Consider the following 22,661-nt stretch of genomic DNA (forward strand, 5'->3'; position numbering starts at 1 on the left):
CAAATGAAATAGCGCAGAGATGCTTTGGAACCTATAAAGGGCCAGAGAAGGGTGGGTCCCTGTAGCTCATTTTCCCTGCTTGGGGTCCTTTCCCTCAGTCTGGTTTCCTCATTCCCCTCCATTAGAGGCCTCCCCCTGAGGCTCGTACTCCACCTGACCTATCCGTTTGTCCCCAGCAGTCCACTGGAGTGTAAGATCCCTGAGAACACTGACTACACCGTCTTGTCCATTTCCCTGTCTCCGAGCTGAGCAGAGTCTGGCGCAGAGGGACATTGACTGTGTGCTTGCAAAGTCAGTCCTGCCCCTTTCCTGCTAACTCCCTCCTCCCCATCTGTCCTTGCCCGGGTCCTGAGATGTCACCCGCCACAGACTGGGTCTGTATCATCATGTGTGTGTCTCGGTATTCATGCTGAGCTCAGGGCCCAGCACAAAGAAGGTTCTCGCTAAGTGCTGGCTGGTTGAAGGAAGTCAGGAAGGAAACACTTGCCTTCAGGCTCTGCCTCTCTGCGGGACTCGGAGAGGGCCCCGCACTGGGTGGGCAATGCTCATGTCAGAGCGTCTCCCCAGCAGCCACTGCTGGGTGCCCAGCTGTGTACCTGAAGCTCTGAGGTCCCTGTCTCCCCTAGAGCAGGGGGGAGGCTGGGCGGCGTGAGGATGCGGGTGACCAAGTGACATGCGTATGGGACCCTCAGAAAACGCACAGTGACACCCACCAACAAAGACACCACGGCAGCCAGGGATAGAAACAACTAGTGTATTGATTCAGGGAGGAGAGAAGGGGTGCAGATGGGAAATGGGAGGCAAGGGGCTCCTTAGTGTTCGCCAAAACCCGCTGCCGCACACCCTCCACCCTTCCTCCCCTTCCTCCTCTTCGGTGGGGCCCCAGCAGGCTCTCCCCCTTTCTAGTAGGCCTCTCTCTCCCTCCTCCCCTACACCCACTTGACCCTGATCGACCTCCAGTGACTGGGCAGAGCCCACCCCTGGCTCTAAAGCTAGGTGAAGGCAGGCTCAGCCCTTTCTTCCCCCTCCTTCTACCTCCCGCCTCATTCCCATCTCTTGTCTAAATAACATATAGAAGAAGCAAACGCAGCTGGGACCTGGGAGAATTGAGTCACCCCGGGGCTAGGGAGAGGGGGGGACGGGGTGGGGCAGGCGGAAGAGCTTCTGCCAGGGGTAGTGGAACGATGGGGGCCGGCCCAGGGGCGAGGCTCAGCCCTCCTCCCTTGGAGGCTGGCGGAGCAGACTCCACACCTGCCTCTCAGGCACCATGTCACGGGGTCCCCGGGATGCGGGTGGCGGGCAGGGCAGAAAAGCAGAAACAAGGCTTTGTAAAAGCATCCCCTCTCCTTGGCTCCCTCTTTGGTTTTAAGGCAGATACGGAGTTTCTCGGAAGCAGGGAGAAAAGGGGGGGATTGAGATAGATGCGCGCTTTTTTTTTTTTTTTTTGGCTTATGTTTTTCCTTCGGTATAAAACCACTGTAGAAAATAACTTCTCTTAGAAAAACAAAAAACAAAACATAGAAGAAAAAATAAAGGGGTATTTTTCTTTGGCTTCAAACCCCTTCCCATGAGGTGCAGGGCAGGGGTGGGCTTGAGGTGAGGAAGAAGCAGGGGCCTCCGCCCCCACCCCTGCCCGGCAGGTCCCAGGTTACATGATGCTGCAGTTCTGGGGGCTCTAAGAGAGAAGAGAGAGGGGGACAGGTGTGAGTGGCGGTGCTGGGCCGAACCCTCCCTTCCCCTCTTAACCCAGCCCCGCCCCTGCCCTCCAATCTGGGGCTCAGACAGGAGCGGCAGGACGCAGGAGCAGCAACCCTCTAGGATCCTGGGCTGCGGGGAGGAGGCTCCCACTCCCCCGGGTTGCGGAAGAGAAGGCTCTCCCTCCCACAGGGCCGCCTGGTCCTAACCCTGGAGGACTAGGGTCCTCTGCCCGCGGGGGGGGGGGGGGTGTGGAGACAGAGGGCCGACTCACCTGGGTTCGGGGTCTGGAGTTGCCCAGGAGGTAGGAGCGGGTGACCAGGCTGTCCCCGAAGCTGCCACCCCCACTGCCCCCCACACTCCGGTAGCTGCGAGTGACTGTGACACTTGAGGCGGAGGAGCCAGAGGAGACGGATCCGCCCACCGGGGCTCCCGAGCCGCTGGCAGACGCCTTGTCTGCGGGCTGCCCGCAAGTCCCGCACAGCACGGTGCGCGAGCGCAGGTTGTACTCGGCGGGGTCCCCCGAGCTGCTGCCTGCGTGGGAGCCCTGAGGAGGGAGACAAGGCTCAGGCCGGACGGCGAGTCTGGGACCGACCGCTCGGGCCCAACACCCAGGCTCCGCGCTCCGGCAGGGTCCAGGCCGAAAGGTGGGCTTCTGCGCTCGAGTAGCCTAACTGGTGGGGGGCAGGGCTTGGGGCGAGGGGGACGGACCTGGGCTGGGAAGAGGGGAAGGGAAGGACATGACAGGGGGAAGGGTCAGGAAGACTTGGGGACAGGCAGGCAACGGGAGCTGTGGCTTTGCCTCTTGTCTTAGCTACTCTAAGCTTCAGAGGGGAAGGTGACAGAGTGAGCAAGCTTGGACAGCGGCAGGCATGCAAAATTAACTGGGGAGGAGGGCAGGTGAGAGAGACCCTTCTCCCAGGAAAAATGGGGGAAATGAGAGGCCATGCATGTGACCAGGATTGGGAGGAGACAAGAAAGGAGATGCATGCAACAGAAGTGAGGGGGAGAGAGGCAGGGCTGCGCGCCCCACGTCTGTCCTCCCTTCCCCGCCCCGGGGGATCAATCTGGACTCTTGTCCACCGCTCCCATGGGAAGACTCCGTGGCATCAGAAGTTCCCACTCCCTTCCTTACCAGAGTAGGGCACCCAGACACCTGGGGTCCCTGTTCAAGGTATAGGGAGGAGAGAGAAGAAAAGCCAGGGCAGCGAGTGAAGTTCCAAAACGTTCTTTAATGAAAAGACTTTTTTGGCAGGGGGAGGCCAGGGAGAGGGTGTCCCCAGGCCCGGCTGGGTGCCCTGACGTGGGCTGGGCCTCAGCGGCGGCTGCCACTCACGTGGTGGTGATGGAGCAGATCGTCTCCATCCTCATCCTCGTCGTCCTCGACCACGGTCACCGAGCGCACCAGCTTGCGCATGGCCACCTCCTGCCGCGGACACAGGACAAGGCCCGAGGGTTAGGGCTGCGGGTCGGAGAAGGCGTGTGCAGCACACCCAAACCCCGCTGGCCACCAACAACCTGCTCGTGCTCTGCCCCCTGTCCAGGCTGTGACTTGCTCTGTCCTCGGGGGCGCTGGAGTTAAGAAACTTGTTTCTACTCCAGGGGCATGCAGTCAAGTTCTCTGGATAGAAGCATGATCTGCCCTTAACCGTGCTCACCGTCTAACCCCCCACCCCTCCTGCTGCTAGGGGAGGTATCTCTGGGTCTGTACACGGGGTGGAGAGTTTGGGACCTGGGAGAAAGTGGCCCTGAATTGGGGTGGGGGCAGCTGCCTCCAACTCTGGCCGCCGGGGGAAGCCTTATGCAGTTAGAGGCCAGCCTGCAGCATACTCACTTCCCCAGTGGAGTTGATGAGGGCTGTGCGCAGGCTGTTTCCACAGCCCCAGGTGTTCTGCGCCTTCCACACCAGGTCGGTAGGGGGGCTGTGGGTGGCCCCAGCTCCTGCAGCCCAGATCTGGGGGAGGGAGAAATCATTAGAGAAAGGCACTCACACTCCAGCACACCCAGCCTCAGGCCAGCCCATCCCCACCCGAGGCCACCCCAGAGTCCCAAACACTCGGCCACTCACCGTCACCACCTGCCCGGCCTTCAGAGTGAACTTTGGAGGGAAGCGGTAGGTCAGCAGGGGGTCATCTCCATTCTGGCGCTTGATCAGCCAGTTGCCCATGGACTGGTCCTGCCCGGGAGGGAAGGGGCAGGTGAGAGAGGCTCCTTCAGGCTCTTAGAGGGCTTATCACCTTCTGTTCCTCCCCTCACGGCTCTCCCCCCTCAAGGATAAATAACAGCTACATCTATGGGCACTTAGGCTGTACCAGACCTACTCAGTCCTTCATCTTCCCAAGAACTCAAAGTTATTCATGCCTATTCTGCAGATGACGATGCTGGGAGAGGTTAAATACATTGCCCAAGAAGGTCTCACTGCTCTGATAAGTCCTGTAGCCGGGCTGGAACTGGAGTGTGGAGGAGATACCCACACTTGCCCTGGTCTGATGTGAGGAACAACCCTCCCCGCAAACTCCATCCCTTCACCTTCCAGGTTTTCTCCCTAATCCGACGGCATTTCTCACCCGACCTGGGAGGCCTACCTCATTGGACTTGTTGCGCAGGCGCACGAACTTGCCCTCCTCATCCACCTCCTCCACGGCCACGCGCCCGCTGGTGCGCGCATGCTGGGAGAAGCTGCTTCGGCTCTCGGTGGACTCCAGCTTGCGCTTTTTGGTGATGCTGCCCCCGCTCTGGGTCTGGGACGAGTGGGAGGAGGCCCGGCCTCGGCTGCGCTGCGAGGTGGGGCTGGGAGACAGGCGGAGCCTGTGGAGGGGGAGACAGGGTCAGGAGGTCTAGTCAAGGCGGGTGGCAGGCAGGCAGGAGGAAGCGGCCGCTAGCACCTCCCTGCCGCCCCCGAAGCCCACCTCTCCTCCTCGCCCTCCAGGAGCTTGCGGTAGGCGTGGATCTCCATGTCCAGGGCCAGCTTGATGTCCAGCAGCTCCTGGTACTCATCCAGCTGCTGTTGCATCCTTGCCCGCATTTCCGCCATCTCCCGCTCCTTGTCTGCCAGCAGCCGCCGGCTGGTGTCGCGTTCACGGGCCAGCGAGTCCTCCAGGTCCCGCAGCTTCGCTTCCTTAGCTGCCAGCTGGTTGAGGGGAAAGGGGGGGTCTGGTGAGCTCTCAAGGGCCCCGGGTATGGAGAGGTAAGGGACAGGGGTAGGGGCAGACCCCTGGTGCACAGCCCACCCCCACCAACCCTGTCTTCAGATTCCCATCAGCGCCTTTCATGGACTCTAACGTGGCTGTGGCTGGCTGGCAACTGGGGAGTCCTTCTCAACCTCCGACTGAAATCTCTTAATTTGAGGCTAGAACCCATCTCCTCTGCCACAAATGGCACAGCCAGCTACAATATTGACGCTGTTAACACCTCACTATGCCTGCAATGCAGGAGACCTCAGTTCGGTCCCTGGGTGGGGAAGATCCCCTGGAGAAGGGAATGGCTACCCATTCTCCAGTATTCTTGCCTGGGAAACCCCACGGACAGAGGAGCCTGGCAGGCTACAATCTCCGGGGTTGCAGAGAGTCAGACATGACTGAGCAACTAACACTTTCACTGTTTTTTTTTTTTCCCCCCACTTTTAACACCTCACAGTGAGTCTTGAGGCAGATCTAAGAGTTAGGGAGGACGGGGGTGATCTCCATATTCAAATGGGAGAACCCCAGACTCTGAGAAGTGAAGGTCAGGCAGGCAAGATAAGAGGTAGACCTAAACAGCAAACAGGTCAAGTGACTCCAAACCCCGGGCTTCTCACTCAGTCTATGCTCCTGGGGGCATATTCTGCACTCTCCCCTGTGGGGAGGGGACGGGCGGTGGGGGAGGCGGGGGCAGCACCTGCTTCTGGAGCTGGCTGAGCTGGGCCGAGAGGCTGTCGATGCGGATGCGGGACTGCTGCAGCTCCTCGTGGGCGGCCCCCACCAGGTTGCTGTTCCTCTCCGCTGACTGCCTGGCGTTATCCAGCTGGCGGGGAGGACACAAGGGTTAGAGCTGCAGGGACCGGTGGGGAAGGAGGCAGGGACCCAAGAAGGACATCGCTGTTGCAGCCCGAGGTCCAGGGCAATCTCAGCTCCTGCCCCCATCCGCCTGATCTCCCACAGGACATCTCCAGGGGGGAGGCAGCGGGGAGGGCTGCTGGGGGACAGAGGCAGCAGAGGAACCCCGGGAGAGTGAGCACCTTGGCAGAATAGGAGGGCTGCTGGGGACAGAGGCAGCAGAGGAACCCCGGGAGAGTGAGCACCTTGGCAGAATAGGTCTTCTCCAGCTCCTTCTTGTACTGCTCCACCTGGTCCTCATGCTGGGCCCGCAACTCCTGCAGGGCATCCGCCAGCCGGCTCTCAAACTCCCGCTGCTTCCCATTGTCAATCTCCACCAGGCGCGTCTCATGGCGGCGTTTGGTCTCACGGAGTTCCTGGAAGGGGTGGACCCAGAGACCAAAATCAGAACTAGTCCTTTGAGGATGAGGCCCAAGTGGCTGAGCGCCCAGCCCAATCCTAACCCTGAACAAAGTCACTATGAGCCCCACCTTAACCTGGGGGCTGGCCACCACTCCCCCCAGCCCTCACCCCCACTCCCCATCACTAGTATAAGCCAGCCTGCTAGGGGACCTCTGCACACAGCTGATACCCCAGCCTAGCTCTGACATCTTTCACCACCCAGCCCCAGTCCTCCAGTCTGCAGAATACAGTTCCCACCTCGCTGTAGATGTTCTTCTGGAAGTCCAGCTCCTCCTTCAGGGTCTGCAGCCGGTTCTCAGCATCCACTCGTCGCAGCATCTCATCCTGAAGCTGCTTCTTGGCCTCGCCCAGGGCTGCCTCGAGCTGAGAGGAAGGGGACGGAGGTCAGGGAGAGGGGTCATAGGACACCAGAGCTGGAAGGAAGCTGAGAAGGGGGTCATGTCCAGCACCTCCCTTTATATGTTGGAGAAACAGGCCTAAGGGAGCAAGAGCTTTGGATGCCCACAGAAGTGATGACACATCTACTTCCTTGCAGTAATGACCTTGGATAGGTGCTGTGCTAATGAAAATATAGATAGTGCCTCTTCTTTCTATAGCTGTATTTTGCTACAGCCACTGCTCTAAAAGAAGTATGTCCAGAGTACAGAAGGAACATGAGGGAAGGGACCAAAGTGTGCCTGAGGTGGTAGCGGGGGGCTTGTAGGAAGGCCTCCAGAGTCTGAGACCTGAAGGACAGGTGAGTGGGCAGACAGGAGCAAGTACAAGGGCACAGAGGTAAGAAAGCATACACGTGCACTTCAGGATCTTCGGAAGGCTCAGTACTGCTGAAGCCTGAAGGATGGGGCCCTGCGGGGAGAGTGACGGCAGAGGTGGCTGGACTGGCAGGCAGGGGCTGGATCATGGACCCATGGATCGCACCCTTACTGCCATGAAAAGATCCTCTGAAACGTTGAGTAGGGGTGCACCTTTCTTAGATCTTCCTCTTAGACAGCATAAGCTGGGCGGTGCAGCTGGGAAGGGCTGGGGGCAGGGCCTGGGAGGAGAAAGGCCCAGCCTTGATTTTCCAGCCAAACTGCTGGCTTCTCTTGGTCTCTCCACGGTGTACTATGGTGGCAAGGCCTGGCAGGGAGGCAGGGAAGAGAGCCCTGGACAGAGGCTTGGTGGCTGACTCTAGTCCTGACCTTGCTCTGAGCAGATGTGGCTGTGAGACTGGGAACAAGCCTGCTTCTTTGATTCTGTTCCCTAGCCTTTAACATGAGACTAGACGCTGGAATGAATAGCAAAGTGTTTGAAAGTAAAGACTACCGTATACATTAAAAACATATGTCCATATATGATCCACCATCAGCTCCCAACTAGGGCTCTGTGGACAGACTACGCTCTTCTCCTATCATCCAGAGAGGTCACGGCTGTCTATAACAAGCCCAAACGGGAGGGATCCAGGGCCTGGCACAATTCATTTCAAAGCTAGATGGAAATGGCTTGTGGATTCTTTTAAATTCATGATGCGAGACACCATGGGCAGCAAAGGAGGATGCACTATGGTCTGGATGGATGCAGCAAAGCTAGGACACAGGAATGGCTCTGATGCTGTGGGACAGGTCAGACCAGGCACCTCCTGAGAATGCCTGGAGTGGAGCAGTGAGTGTGCGTTTGGGCAGGGGGCAGGGACAAGGGTCAGGCGGGGTCTCGGGTGGGCCTCACCTTGGCCACTTGCCCCCGCAAGTCATGCAGCTCGCCCTCCAGCGTGCGCTTCTCGCTGAGAGCAGTGCTCAGTGCAGCTTCCTTGGAGTTGAGCAGAGCCTCCAGGTCCTTGAGCCGGGCCTGGGCTGCCATCAAGTCTCCCTCCTTCTTGGAATTGCTAAAGAAGCCAGAGAAGAGTGGGTTTAAGAGGAGGAATCTGTATGCCTAGACAGAGTCAGGTCCCCCAGGGAGAGTGAGAAGTCAGGTCCTGGGAGGTCAGCGGCAGGACCTGATTCTGCTATCCCCCAAACTGCCAGGAGAGGGCATCCTTGGCCCTGGTTTGTTTGCATCTGCCCGCCTCGGGCTGGACTCCCACTTCTCCCAAGGCCCCCAAAACCCCTTTCCGGCTTCTCCACCCTTCCCATGACTCAGTGCTCAGGAACGTGCCTGAGGCCAAGGGCAAAGCTCGATCCCATGAGATGAATGCTTTTCCCTCTCTCCCCTCCCATTCCTTCCCAAAGAGACAGAACCACCTTTGTCTCCTGCCCCTTCCCACATAGAGCCTTAACCTTCTCCCCCAACTCCACCCACCTTCCATTCAGCCCAGCCTCCTCCTCTGCAGAGATCCAGAGAGCCAGGCTCCTAGCCCTGGGGTCTGAGTGTCCCTGACGCTTATCAATTTGAGTGCTAGAAGTGTCAGTCACCTCCCCTAGGCCCTTTACACACCAGGGACTGCTGGGAGGGGAAGTTTGGATAAAGCTCAGAGAGACCTGGCATGAAGTCGACCAGGCACTGTATTGACCTTTCCCTTTCTCAGACCCAGTCTGGGTCCCCTGATGGGGCAGAGGACAAGGGTTCCAGCCGTCCCTCTCTCTGGGCCTCATCAGAGCCTGAGAATGCTGAGCCCAACCTATCGACCACAAGCCCAGCATCTGGCTCCAGATGTGACCCCAGGCCTCCAGGTCCATCTGGGCTCCAGCCTTGAACCTCCACACTCCTCAAACTGGGTAAAGCTTTAACTAGAACCAATTCAAACGGGGGGTGGCCTCTGCCACCTCCCTTCCCTTTCCGGGACCCTGATTATTTCTGCTGGATAGTGACCTGGAAAAATAGAGGGATCCTATTTTCTTAAAGACCTCTGGGGAACACAAGAACTTCCCAGTTGTCATGATCCCTTCCCCGATGTGTGGGGAGAGAAGGCACTAGACGCAGGGAGGGGAAGGAAAGAGCCCAGTGGCCTAGTCCCAGCTGCCATCTGCGACTCATCAGACTTCAAGCATGAACCCACTTGGGCAGATGGAAAAAAGGAAAACCAAATGTGGGCAGGGGGAGAAAGAACTCGATCCTGGAAAGGAGAGAAGTGGCCCTGCCAACATTTTTCTCCTGCCACCAAGCCCTCGGCTCCAAGAGACCCAACAATTCAGTGTGAAGAAAGATGGAGAAGCTCTGGACGGAGGGCCCAAGACTGAGGCGGTATGCTCCTGTCACTAGCTTAGAAGTCTTCAAACAGGAGTCACCTCCCCTCCGACTGGGCTCCTCTGCGAGGGGGAGAGAGTGCCACCCAGACAGGCAGGGGAAGGACGTGAAGATCTGGGGGGAGCACCCCCAGCCTTGCTCTGTCCAGGCCTCTGGCCACATTTCAGAACAAGCTGTTTAGAGCAAGAGTGTCTGTCTCCTGTGAAAAGAGGCCCTTCCAGACCTGAAGGATCTCTCCCCTCCTCCGTCTTAGCCAGAAAAGCTAAAAATAAAGTCAAAACCCAGCTCAGGTTTTGGCTGCCATCCGGCCCAGCCCCTGGCTGGGAGCACAGCCCCAACTTTCCATGACTTCAGAACTTTTCCGAAGCTGAGGCAGCTGTAGGGGGAGGAAAGAAGAAGAAGAAAAACCGCTGGTAAAGTGAAGCGACACGGCAGACATAGATTCCGAGTTCCTTGGGCAGACTCCAAGGCTGGCAGGGACTTCCCAGAACAGGCCTCCCTGCCCTGCAGGCTAACGGCTGGGAGGCCCTCAGAACTTAGAGAACTGGGAGGAGCTTCGCATAGGTTCGGTTTAACCCCCTCCTTTTACAGATGAGGAAACTGAGGCACAGAGGAGGAAGGTGAGTGACCCTGGGTCAAACACAGCATGCAGCTCCAGGGACCCAGGCGGAGTCACAGTCAATTCTGGCAGCTGATCAGGACTCCTCCCCCTGCTCCTCCTACTCAGCCACAGGTCTAGAGAGAACCGAGACGCCAGCAGGAGACAGGGCTCCTGATCCAGCCAGCCTGAGCTGGGAGAAGCAGGAAGGAGCACCTTGATGCTTTCAGAAGACATCTCAAGGGTATCTCTTCCCTAGTCCCGCCTCCATGGCCTCCTCAGACCCAGAGGAGAAACATCAGAAGTTCTCCTTGGAAATACCTTTCCTGTGAGAGTGCCAGGCAGACACTGACACAGGAAAATGTAGCTCGGGGGCTCACAGCCGGACAACAGCAGGATTTTGTCCTTCAGTCTAACCTCTTCAGTTAGGACTGCTCCCAAAGGTGGGCTGGTAGTAATACTAATATTAATACTAATAGACAAATACTAGTAATCATATAATGACAGCAAGCAGAGCTGACTGTGTACACGTTATGGTGGTTGTTCAGCCGCTGAGTGGTGTCTGATTCTTTGCTCTCAAGACTGCATTAACTGAATCGCCACAGCTTCCCCACTGAGACAGGTGCTACTCCTAGGTGATGAAGGAAACAGGCTCAGAGAACTCTGCCCAGGGTCCCTCCAGGATCCTGCAGCAAGTCGGGAGCAGAGGTGTGAATGGGTGCTGGATGGCTCCCCCTGCCCTGCTAATGGTCTCCAAAGAAATTAAGGGGACGATTTTCCTTCCCCTCCTGGCGGTTCTGATTAGCACTTAAAAGAGTTGCAATGAAAGGACGAGACACACCAGGCAGATGAGGGAAACCACTTGAGCAAAAAGAGGGAAGCAAGGAAGAGCGTTTGTGGTTTTTTCAGTCAGGCTCGGGGAGCTCCCCTCTGCGGGGAAGCAGCTGCTATCACCCATGGGCTTATGACTCAGACCTCAGGAGCCCTGTGGCCAGGGAGCCACACGCACTCCCCAAGAGACGGCTTGGGGTGGGGCACGGAAGCCAGCGGCTCCCCAACCTCCTTGTCAGTCTTGCCTGTCCACTAGCTCCAAATGACATTGCTTCCTTAGTCGGGCTCCCGAACCGGGACCCCAAGCAGACACTGGCCAGGCGTTCAGCCCAAGCGGCGGTGCGGCCTTGCCCCAGCCCACGGGGGCCAGCAACGGGAAAGCTGGGCACAGGCTGCCCCGCCGTGGGCTGGCAAGGGGAGCTGGGCAGGGTGGGACCCAGGGGCCCCACAGGTGACTCATCCTCCAGCAGACAATACCCGGGCAGGTGTCAGGAAATCCTCTAGTGCTCACAGGGGAGACCCTGGCTGTACCCACGTCCTGCCCAGCAACCCCCCCCAAGCCGCGTGCCGCGCCACGAGGAGCCCACTCTCTCCCTCCCATCCGCCAGGCTCCTCCAGCACTGGAGTGGGTTCATCCCAGCGGGCTCCTGAGACAAGAAGGGCTGGGCATCCTGTTTCTAAACTCTTCCCACGGCTGGCAAATCTGATCGCAGAAGGCGGGAAAAGTCGGGTGGGGCAGGGCAGAAGAGCAGAGAAGAACGGGATAAGGCCGATGCACGGGAGCTGGGAGCGGGCTTGCGTGCTCCCAGGCCGGGGCGCTATAAGGCAGAGGCTGGAGGGAGAGGGGAGCCGGGCTTCAGGGCCACTGCAGGGCAGGACGCTAGGGGCTTCTTGGCCGGGGGTGGGGGTGGGGAGCAAGCGCCTGGGCTACGTGGGCACCGCGCCAAGCGCTGACCTGCCGGCTGAGTCACCCTCCCCAGCCCAGCTCGGATGCCAGATATGGAAGCCAGGGCGGCCACAGGCCTGTTTGGGCCCGGTTGCTGGGAGCAACTTGCTAGGCCCCGAGGAAAAGGCCCCCATTTCCTCCGCTGGACTGAGGAACACGAGGCGCGCAGAGACAGCCGGCTGGGGCTAAAAATAATCAGTGGGCGGGGCGGATGGCCACTGGGGCAGTGGACGAGCCCGGCCAGCCCGCCCGGGCTCCCTCAGACCCGCCCCAGGCTCACCAGCCCTCGGAGTTCCCCATGGCCCGGCGGAGAAGAGGGGGAGGGGAGGCAGGAGCATCGAGATCCCGGAGCCCCCGGCATTTCCTGCCTCACCAAAAACGGAGCCCCCTGTGGCTGGGCAGCGCAAAGCAGGTGTGCAGCGGCGAGTCCCAGCCCTCCCCTCCTCCCAGACGTCTAGAACTCTTCCCAGGCTGACTCCCTGCCAGGTGATGGGGTCCCTCCAGTGGCCACCCCAAGCCGGGCCCCCACCTTCCTACCACCCTTCCTTTTGTTCCAGCAACCCCTCCCACTGCAATGTATTCTCCCCTCCCTCCACCTATCCTAATCCACACCTGCCTCCTTGGTTTGAGCCCTGCCTCAGCCCTGCGCCTCCAGACCCAGCCACACCTCTCTCCTCTTCCACGTCCATTCAGCTGTTTTACCTGCTGCTTTATTCTCTTTCCAGCTATAAGTGTGTCTCGGGGCTTTTTCTGTTATGTCCCCAAATGCCCTGAGGCCAGAAGATTCATATGCTCAAGGTTTCTAAGGGGGAACCTCCTTCTAGAACAATTCCTGCCCTTTTACAGGTGGGGAAACCGAGGCCTGGAGAAGAGTAGGCTCAGACCCTAAAACCCTGCCCACCCGGTCACCTGAGGACACTCAGAGCAATGGAGACAGGCGCAGAACATGGCATGACGCACGCAGGGCGCGCAGAAAGTGGGTAGCAACACCCAGGAAGAGAGCCTGGGAGACACTTGGATTTCTGCTCAATGGCTAGGAGTCACCCTAGTACCCAAGTGATGACGCAGACCTAGTGATGGGGTCCTCAGACATCAGCTACCCCTCAGCTCTGCGTGGGGCCTCGAGGTTCCACAGTTCCCTCCCAAAAGGAACCACGGTGGGGCTTCCTGGCTGGTCTGTGGGTCTCCATCACTCTCAGGTATGGGCAGGAGGTGGAAGCGCTGGGACACTTGGTTCCCCACTCTGGCTTTCAAGGCACCAGCCCTCTCTGGAAAGGAGACCTTAAAGAGAGGAAGTGACAGGGGCAGGTGTTCTAGGGACTGAGAAGCCCCTTGAACCTTCCCCAAAGGCCACCCTGTGGAAGGGCCGAATGTCTTACACCTGGAAAGTACGCGGGAGGACCCCAGTACGGACCCCCCACCCAGGCGCACGCACCCACAGCAGGCTCGGCTCTCTTCCGCACGCCCCCCTTGGGTGTGACAACCGCCGCATGTGCTCGGGGTCCGAGGGCCCTCAGATCCCCTTCCAGAGCTGCTAGGCTCCCAGCTGTCCTCACCCCAGACAAAGCCAGGTCTTAATTCCAGGCAAAGGGAGGGTTGGAATGGGGGAACTGGTGCTGAGAAGGGGCACAGGAGGCCTGTTGACATGTTCAGACGCAACTCCAGCAGAGGCGCTGGGCCTGGCACAGGGCCAGGCCTGAGTCACAGCTGCTGGGCGTATCAACGTGGCATTGTGCAGCAGTGGGAGAGGCCTGCAGTCAGAGGCCGGTGCGCTGGGGTCCTGGACAACAGGCGGCAGACTTCCTGACCAACCGCTCCCTCCTGCCAAACTCCACTTTCCTTCTTCCTGGCCTGTCTCTCCAGAAATCATTCCTGTGTTGTCATAAAAATGCAGGCCAAGGCCTGGAACAGACCAAAAGAAGGGCATGGAGGGGGAGAAGGATGGCCTAGGAAGAGGTAGGAGGTCTTGGGTGTGGGAGGGAGGGAGGGAAACCACTGGCCAACAGATGGGACATTTAGGGGATCCCTACAAGAAAGAGATTCAGTTGTTCCTTCGGATGTATTAACCTTCCATCTGGTGGCTCATGGTGATTAACCCTGACAACAGCAGGGAGAAGGTGGGAGCCGCACCCCAAGATGGAGAAAGGAAGTTGGGGAGGACCTAGGAGTTCTGGTCCCACTGCATTCCAGCTCTAGCCTTGGAAGATGCAACGCTGTCTCCCAGCCGGCAGAGGGTGGCAGCGTCATCAGAGCTACGGAAGGAGGAAGGGGGGCGGGGGGTGCCTTGGCAATCCCAAACATCCCCCTCTGAACTGCCAGGGACTGCGCTCCTGGAAATCAAGGGTCTCTTACTTCCCTGAGCTAGTCCCTAAAGGAATTCCTATATTGTCCCCCTCCATCCGTCCCCCATTTGATTCAGATCCTCCTCCTTCTTCCTGACACTCAGCAAGAACACTCAAAAGTAGTTTTCAAAAAAAGGCCGTCCCTTAGTCTTTCTTTCTCTGACTGGACAATTCAGGGTCTCCCGTCCACTCTCTACTCTGCCCTCTACCGTGACTCAGCTCCTCTGCTGGGCCTGGGATTTTGGCCAGAATTATTCCTGGTTTCGACAGGCAGGATTCAGGCTTCCTCACGAAAGGACAGGGGAGCGTGGCCCCCTACTCTGCCCCACCTCCTTCCCAAACTATCCCCTTCCCTGAGTGTTTAAGGGGCAAGACCTTCTCACAGCCCACACTCAGGCTGGGGGAGCCAGAATGGGGGCAGGAAGAACAGAAGGTGGGCAGTTCAAGGTCACCCTGCACCTCCCTCTGATTCCCGCCCATGCTGTCTAATCCTGGCCAGCACTAAGGTATTGGTCCTGCCTGCCCCAGAGCCTCCGCTTCTTCTCCAGCACAGGTCCACGGGACTCCCCTGCATGGTACAGCCTCAAGGGAGGTATGTTCAAAATATAGTGTCCTTTCCTACTAGTAATAAAAACAAAGCCTAAGCCAAGAGTGTAACGTCATAATAATTACCTGTTTCTCACAAACTTTCTTGGAGAAAGAGAGGAGGGTGTTAGTACTTTTAACTCCATCGCTTGTGGGAAATATTTCTAGTGAGAATAGCATTGGCTATTAACTATTTTCACATCAATTATATCTGATTTTTTTTTTTTTTTATATCTGATTTTTATATGCACAGTTTGGTATTTTAGAGAACTGTTTTCTCACTTTGTGGGTCATGGTACTACTTTGGAACTGGAGGGATCTCTGGAGATCTTCCACCCTAACCCCTTTCTTTTACAGCTAGGGAAATCCAGAGGTGGAGGGTGATTTCTTCAAGGTCACACAGCAGTTTAGAGGCAGGGCTAAGCCTGGAACTAAGGACACCGAGGGCCAGGGCTGTTTTCGCTACCTCACGCTACCTGTCAGTTTGTGGACAGATCACCTTGCCTTTTGTTAAGTGACCGGAGACCCTGCAGCCTCCCCCATAGAACCTCTTTCCCCGCCATCTCCAAGAATATTAGAGCTTAGCCTGTGTCATCTTCCGTTCAGGAGTCAGGGTTCGAGGGGCCAGGGAGGTAAGAATGGAATGAACTGCCCTGGACCTCTGAGCCAGACCTGGTCCTGGCTGCTGAAGCTGCTAAAGGTGGTCAGGGGCTGGGGAGGAGGGAGACTGGGGGCTGGGGAGGAGGGAGACTGGGGGTGGGGAGGAGGGAGACTGGGGGTGGGGAGGAGGGCACAGGGGAGCAGAGGGCACAGTTGGTAGGTAAAGCCATCTCCTCCCAGTTGTCCCCCCAGCTGTCCCTGCCTTCAGCCCTGACACTGAGCTTCTGAATCAGTGGGGGTGGGCCTGGGAGGGCGGACAATGGGCACATTCCGTGCAAGAGTAAGCCTCACATCCCTGGAGGCCAGGGGATGTGCCAGGGACGGGGCATCAATTGTGGGAAGGTCGTCGGGACCCTAGCAGGAATTACAGTCTTTCTTGTTTCTCTTGGGCTCCTCAAGTACTTACAGCTCAGTCCCTGGCGTTAGTTGTACTTTCTTCTTTCCATTTGAATAAGAATGTGGACTTCAGGGTGAGGGGCAGGGTGGAGAAATGACAACAGGAGCGCCCTTAGGTGAGGACTGAGGCCCAGGTATCCTCAAAGGCCTCCATCTCCGTTATCCTTATATATCTGCCAAAAGGCACAGTTTCTTACATATCCAGGTAGGCAATTCCCATGACAAGTCCCAAGACAGTCTCAAGACAGGAATTACCAGCCTCTCACAGCTCATGATTCATGGCCTAGAGGGTCCTGGGTCTTTCCAGGTATGGGCTGTGGCAAAGGCTATTGATCAAGTGATAACAGGCCCTGCAGGACAGCAGAATATTAAGGCAACGCTGGCCTCAGAGCAGAATCTCCAGACTGCAAGGGTGCACTTTAGTCACCCCAGCCCACCTTCCACAACCTACAACCTGTCCCTGAAGCTAGAGAAGTGAGGTTTAATGGTGCGTGTGTGCGTGCTAAGTCGTTTCTGTCATGTCCAACTCTGTGCAGCCTTATGGACTGTAGCCCCCCAGGCTCCTCTGTCCATGGGGATTCTCCAGGCAAGAATACTGGAGCGGGTCGCCATGCCCTCCTCCAGGGGATCTTCCCGACCCAGGAATCGAACTCGCATCCCTTATGTCTCCCACACTGGCAGGTGAATCCTTTACCACTAACGCCACCTGGGAAGCCCAAGGTTTAATGGTAGGAGCACTCAAATGAGAGTCAGAAGACCCGGGCTCAAGTCCGGGCCTGTCACTCATTGGCTGTGTTACATGGGACAAGCCTTCGCACCGCTCTCTGGTTCTCCCTGTCCTTATCCTGATGAGAGCTTGGAAGAACCTGGGCCTGCAGGTCCCTGTGTGTCCTGACTGAGGCCATCATGTAAGGCGGGCAATTCAGGAAGTCGTCGGGGACCCAAGGCCTTGTTTGGGGGGAAGGGATGCTTCTGCTTTGTGGGTCTGGGATCTCCCCACTTCTGACTCAGCCTTCCTCTACCAGTTCCGTTTGGGAAGACACAGACCCTGGCACCAACCCGCAGCCCAAGCCCGTAACTCTGGACTCTACTCTAGAACTACTTGTGCACACTGTCTGTCAGGAGCCCCAGTTCCAGACCACCACCTAAGGAAGGATGCAGAAAAGGATCCCAGGATGCAGTGGGGAGCGGGGAGCAGAGATGCAGACACTCAGGCCCCCACCCCTCCCTTTAAGACATCTGCTGTCTCCACTCTGTCTCTTGCAAAGCCACTGGGGTGGGAGGGAGGGGGGCAGTATCTGAGTCATCCACCCAGCTGTCCTGCATGGGATGGGGCCTAGCTCTAAGCCTCGACCCCAGGCCGGCCTCCCCTGATGCTTTTAACCTCCTCTTTCTTCCTGCAAGTAGGTGTTCAAACCCCCTGGGCTCCAGAATAAAGGATGTGAGTCTGTGTTTGTGGGCAGGAGCAGTGTTTCTGCTTGGAGCCTATAACCTAGTCTGATGAGACGGGGCCCCAAAGCCCTGGGTGTGGTCAAGGTACCCAGGCTGGGCCAGGAATCACCACAAGATCTTACAGACAGCTCTGCATCTCAACCCAAAGCCTGGCCCTGAAGTCTGAGCTCTAATTAAACATTAAACCAGACAACACCTTCTCTCTAGGCTTTAGTGGGAGGAGTTAGGACAATGCCTTTCTTCCTCTCCCAAATTCTTCATGCCATTCTTCACCTCACCCTGAGCAAACCAGACACAAAAGGGAACAAATCCTTGCTCCTCCCACTGGGGACATAGAAGGGGACAGAAACCCCAATCTGAGCCCTCTTTGTCTCCACCCAGCCTCCTATCAGCCTAGGATCCAGGTGTACAAAACCACCCCCCCTCTTCCGGAAGCCCAGCACCCCCAGCCAGGATCAGTGGGGGAGAGGAGAGGCAGGCAGCTAAATATAACAAGTACACACACCACCCCCGGCCCTGTCCCACGTGCGTGCACACCCGCCTGGTGTCCCAGACCGGGACAGCTGCGCCAGGAGGCAGAGACAGACTGGCGTGGCTGGGTTAGCGAGAGACCATAGACTCCACTCGCTCTGTTCCCTGGTCAACACCTTCCCCAGAAAAAGACCTGCTAAGAATGCCCTTGGCAGGTACCTGCAGGGTAGTAGTTTGGTAGCTGGGTAAACTAGTTTAGAACACTAATTCTCTGGGACTCCCCTAGCTTGCCTCTTGTCTGCCCTGTTAACTAAGTTATACATATCACTAGTGGACAATGACAGAAATGATCCCTTTCAACAGAAATAGTCACTCTGAGTTCCGTGGTGGCCTAATGGTTAGGGTTCCTGGCTTTGGATCCCTGGTCTGATCGGGGAACTGACACGCAGAAAGCCACTGGGCTTGGGAGTGGGGGGGAGAGGCACCTGCCTGCCCACACCATTTCTATCTACTCTTCACTAGGGGGTGATGCCAGGGGCTGGGGGCTAGCAAAGGGGTATAAAGAGTAGCAAATACACAGTGCTTCTGAGAGGAGCATGAGCCTGGAGAAGATGATGCAAAGGGGAAGAAGAGAAGACAAACCATTACGGCCCCAACCAGGGATCTCCAAGCACCTTTAGTGCTCGCTGGCTGAGGTCTTCACAGAAAACCAATCCTTGGGGAGCTGAAGAGGGCCTAAACTTCCCAGCTCCAAAGGCCTTTTTAGAAAAGAGGGAGGAGACAAGTAGGGTGCGGTAGGGTGGGGCAGGGATGGGTAAGGTAGGAGGGGCCTGAATCTTCCAACAGCTGGATTTCAAAAATGTCACAGTATTCCAGTAGTTTAATAAGGCAAAGAACAATAACAACAACAACAAAAAAGTCCCAGTGGCTGAGAGGACCGGCCAGAGCAAAGGCTGCTAGGCTTGGCTGGGAAAATGAAAGTGGCTCACCCCAAAAAGGGAGGCAGGGAGGGACAGAGTCCAGATCCTCCTCCGAAAACTCCAGGCAGAGGGTGAGGGTGGGGAGGTGGGGAAGGGGAGGTACAGACCTGGGCATACATAACACAACTTCCTGAGCCGGGAGCCTCTGCCCTCCATCTCCCTCCCTCCCTTGCATTCCTGGGCCAAGCAGGCCAAGGACTGTGGGAGCTGCGGGGGAGCGGCTCTCCTGGAGCTGATCGGTGGGCCTGTCAGAGGCCAGGGGAAGCCCCAGACATGCAGGGCATAAAGGAGCTCTTCAAAACTCTTAACAGGAACCCGGGAAAGGGCTGTGCAGTGAGGGTCACCGCCGTGCCCCTGCAGGGGAGAAAGGGGGTCACCCGGCTTTGATGACCTCTCTCTGGCACCACTGGACATCTCCCAGCCTAGGAGCTCTGTTCTAGTGGGTGTCATGTGTTCAGAGTCAGGCTGGGCAATGTTGGCACGGTGCCAAGACTGCCAAGAAAGTTCCGACAGGACCCTTTCACCTACTCCTAAGTGTCTTGGGTGCCTAGATGTCTTAGACCTGGCAAGGCCAGTTCGGCTTTGCCCAAGGCCCTCTCCCAGGCCCCAAATGATTGGCAAATCCCACCCTGACAGAATGTGGGCCTGCCACCAGCTCCTACTTGGCCCTGATGAACCCCGCCATTCCTTATACACCCCACCCTCTCCCAGGGACCTCTCCCTCCTCAGTCTTGTCTTGACAATTTCCCTTGGCACTGCCAGTCACTCGCTGGGGGCAGTTCCGGGAGGGAGGAGACTATATGGCAAAGTTATCAGCCGCCTGGAGCCCGGGCAGGGCCGGCAGTCCATCTGCCCCTCCGCTCCTCTCCCGGCCCCACGCCGCCACTCACCGCGCCTTCAGCTCCTTGAATTCCTCTCGCACTTTGCTCAGCTCCAGCTGCAGACGGGCGCGCTCCTTGGCCACCGAGTCGAGGGTCTTGCGGGCATCCCCCAGCTCGGCCTCGTAGGCGGCCTTTATGCCAGACACCTCGCGGCTGACCACCTCCTCAGACTCAGTGATGCGAAGGCGCAGACCCGCATTCTCCGTTTCCAGCGAGCGCACGCGGTCGATGTAGACAGCCAAGCGGTCATTGAGCTCCTGGAGGTCCTCCTTCTCCTGCAGCCGGGTGATGCGGGTGGGTGACAACGGGGTGGAGCTGGCCTGCGCCCCGCTGCGGGTGGCGCGCCGCTGGGACGGGGTCTCCATGGCCGGCAGGGTGGCAGCACTGCCCAAGGGGCAGAGGTCCCGGGAAGGACGCGGGGCTCAGGCCGAAGGACAGAGACTGCTGGGGCAGGAGCGCGCCGGCCGGCTGGCTCCTGGCAGGCTTGGGGATCTGGGCCGGGCGCAGTCGGACCTCGGGATCTGGGTTGGCCGGTGTGGATGCGGAGCTCCCGCGAACACTCTGAGTCACCGGCTCCCGGGCAAAGGCTCTAATAGGTCTAGGGAATGGGAGGAGGGGCCACTCTCTTAAAGGGGCCGTCGCTAACCCACAGGGGTGGGAGAGGGAGGGGTGAGCAGGGGAGACGGCCGCCCGGGGTAGGGCCCCACCCTCCCTCAGGCACCCCCGCGTGCCTGGGGCTTCCCTGAAGCTCGCTTCTAGGTCTCTACCTGCTCAGCGATCCAAGCTGAAAGCTTGCCCCCACTGCCTCAGGCCTTAGAGGGGGTAACGGACAGAGCCAAGGGGTGAGGCTGGGTGGGCAAAGGGCAGGGGGAAGAGGGGCAGTAGGCACAAATCAAGGGAAGGCGCCAGGAAGGCAGATCCAGGAAAGTGGGGGGGAGGGTTGAGGCTGGTGCCCACGAGGGTGACTCACTCTTCTTCCACCACTGGCTCCCTCTTTTCCTCCCCATAGTAATAGTGACTCACCCCTACTCCCCCCCAACCTCCCCCACCTCCATGAGTGGGCAGTCCATTCAAAGCGGCATCTCAGTATGCCAGGGTGGGGTGGGGAAGTATGCCTGGGTTCTCTGGGGTGGTTGGAGGGAGGGCTGCCACAAAGTTCTGGATCCTGAGTTCGTTTTACACCCTCGAATTCAGGGTGGGGACCAGAGTTTGGGGTCATTCTTTTCCTGTCTTCTGCCCCAGTTTAATCTCCCTTTGAAATCAACCATTGGATCTTAGACTCAAAGAACAACCCCCAGGTCCCAGAGAAGGTCAAGAATAGGACCCAAGTACTACCCACCCTGTCCCCTTCCTTTGGACTCAAGCAGTCAGAAAAAGAGCCTGCCTGAGGTTCCTCCCAGCTTTGGTCCCTTTCTAGTCCTCAGCCCAGCCCAGCCCACCCCACCAACCCCAGGACTGTACTTATTTTTGTTTCCAGGACTGTACTTATTTTAATGGATAATTTAAAACAGATACCAAAGCTGTGCATGCATTCATCACATTGCCAGGACCCCAGGTCCCAAATTTTTGTGGTTCCCAAAGGGGCCTGAAAGGGGGAGCAGGGCTGGGGGCTGGACAGCCAATGTTGGGTCTCCATCCTGGTTTCAGCCAGAAAAGGGGGGTGATGGGGCTGGAGACAGCAAAGACGCCCACAACCTTGCTGACTGCTGGGCCAGCACTGCACTTATCTCCACATTCCTCTCTGACCAGGTCTGCTTTGCCACTGGCTCTGGGGAGGGGCCAGGCCTTCTCACAAAACAGGATCATCCAAGTCCCTGAGCTTCCCCACCCCAGGCTCTGGAGCTTCCATCCTCAGCAGACCCCTTTAATCAGCCTCCTACTCTCCTCTCCCATCCAGGCCCTGGCCCCACCAACCATTGGATCCTAAGAGGTGGCAGAGGCTGAGGCTCCAGAACCCATGTGCTTTCCTGCCCTGCCCCTGGGCCTCCCATGGCTTATTCTTTGATGAGGAACTGGGGAAATTAAATTATGTTGCTAACTCCTACAGCTCCAGGATACCAGGATACACAAGAGAAATGGGGCTGGACAGCTCTTCTGTTCTGGAGCTGGCTTCAGAGTGACAAGGGGCTGGGGCGGGATTAAGGCAGGGACTCTGAGTGTTCAGGGAGAGAAGCCCTCTCTGAGGGATGGCGGGTTCCCACCTACAGGGGTTGACTGGGCAGGGTGGTGAGCATGCAGGGTACTCAGAGTTGGGGGACCCGGGATATGGTTCCCCTCCCTGCAGCCCCCTCCCTCAGGGTGGGGCACCCACCTTCAGCTTCCCAGACAAAACAGAAAGTCTTTCCCTGTTTCTCCCTCTCATGTTCCCCAAGTCAGAACCAGAAGTGGGGTGAATGAGCCAGTGAAATGTGAGGGACAGTGGCTGTTCCCACTGCTTCAGCCCCCCTCCACAGGGCTCCCCCTGCCTCTGCCCCACCCAGTCCCCGCCTGGCCTGGCCTGACTTCCCCTCCTGGCTGGGGAGGCAAAATCACACTTAACCCTTTCTCTCTCAGACCTCCCCATCTTTGAGAAAAGCGGCAGGATAAAGGAGAGGGGCTTCTCAGCCTAAGTTTCTCTCTTTCCAAAGGGTTCATTCACCACCACCACTACCACAATGGCCTCAGTCCTAAACCTGAACTTCAAAGTGGGCCTTTACCCTAAACATTCAAGCCTAACTCTGAATCCCAAATGTCATCATCTGCTCTGCCCCTGCCAGGGTGTAGATGGCCAGTCCCAGCAAAAGCAGAAGGCAGGGAAGGCAAGGTCCAGAGGAGCGGAGCCTGCTGGGGGTGAGGGTTGGCAAGAGTGGTGTCTGGGTGGAGACCAGTTTCCAATCCTGTCTCTCACTTGGCCAGGTGATGACAGGTCTACTGCTGAATTCTCTGGGCCTCAGCTTCCTCATCTGTAACAGGGGCAGAGTGGCTATCAAAAAAATGAGGGTTGAGCTACTATGTTTGCTTTATAGGGAGTTGTCCACCAGTAGGCAAAACAGGAAGAGGCAATACCAAGCAAAGTGGTTAAAGAGCAGCAGAGAACCCTGAATTGGATAATGAATTCCAAATGGGTTCCAGAAGCCTGGAAGCTGGAACATTAGTAAGTGATATTTGAATATAGTTGTTGAGTGCAAGG

At 57.7% G+C, this 22,661-nt stretch overlaps 1 protein-coding gene across 1 annotated transcript; it reads right to left on the bottom strand.

Annotated features, from left to right (window-relative positions):
- Positions 1-740: 740 nt before the first annotated feature.
- On the bottom strand, positions 741-20,081 carry LMNA (lamin A/C). Its single transcript, XM_065902226.1, has 12 exons — positions 19,502-20,081; positions 7,896-8,052; positions 6,429-6,554; positions 5,975-6,145; positions 5,572-5,697; positions 4,605-4,825; positions 4,281-4,503; positions 3,764-3,871; positions 3,530-3,649; positions 3,032-3,121; positions 1,970-2,242; positions 741-1,675 (listed from the first exon to the last, which is right to left on the bottom strand). Exons 1-12 carry the CDS (start codon positions 19,855-19,857, stop codon positions 1,649-1,651), a joined length of 1,998 nt encoding a protein of 665 aa, XP_065758298.1. The 5' UTR covers positions 19,858-20,081; the 3' UTR covers positions 741-1,648.
- Positions 20,082-22,661: the final 2,580 nt, after the last annotated feature.

This window comes from Muntiacus reevesi, chromosome 1 (assembly GCF_963930625.1).
Source record: "Muntiacus reevesi chromosome 1, mMunRee1.1, whole genome shotgun sequence".
Taxonomy (NCBI): Eukaryota; Metazoa; Chordata; class Mammalia; order Artiodactyla; family Cervidae; genus Muntiacus; species Muntiacus reevesi.

Bases quoted from the DNA above. Each gene is read 5' to 3' on its own strand.
- LMNA (XM_065902226.1), bottom strand. From the start codon at position 19,857: ATGGAGACCCCGTCCCAGCGGCGCGCCACCCGCAGCGGGGCGCAGGCC. The intron at 8,053-19,501 runs GTGAGTGGCGGC...TGGCTTCTTTAG, and splicing joins TTCAAGGAGCTGAAGGCGCG to CAATTCCAAGAAGGAGGGAG. The intron at 6,146-6,428 runs GTGGGAACTGTA...CACCCCTTCCAG, and splicing joins AGAAGAACATCTACAGCGAG to GAACTCCGTGAGACCAAACG.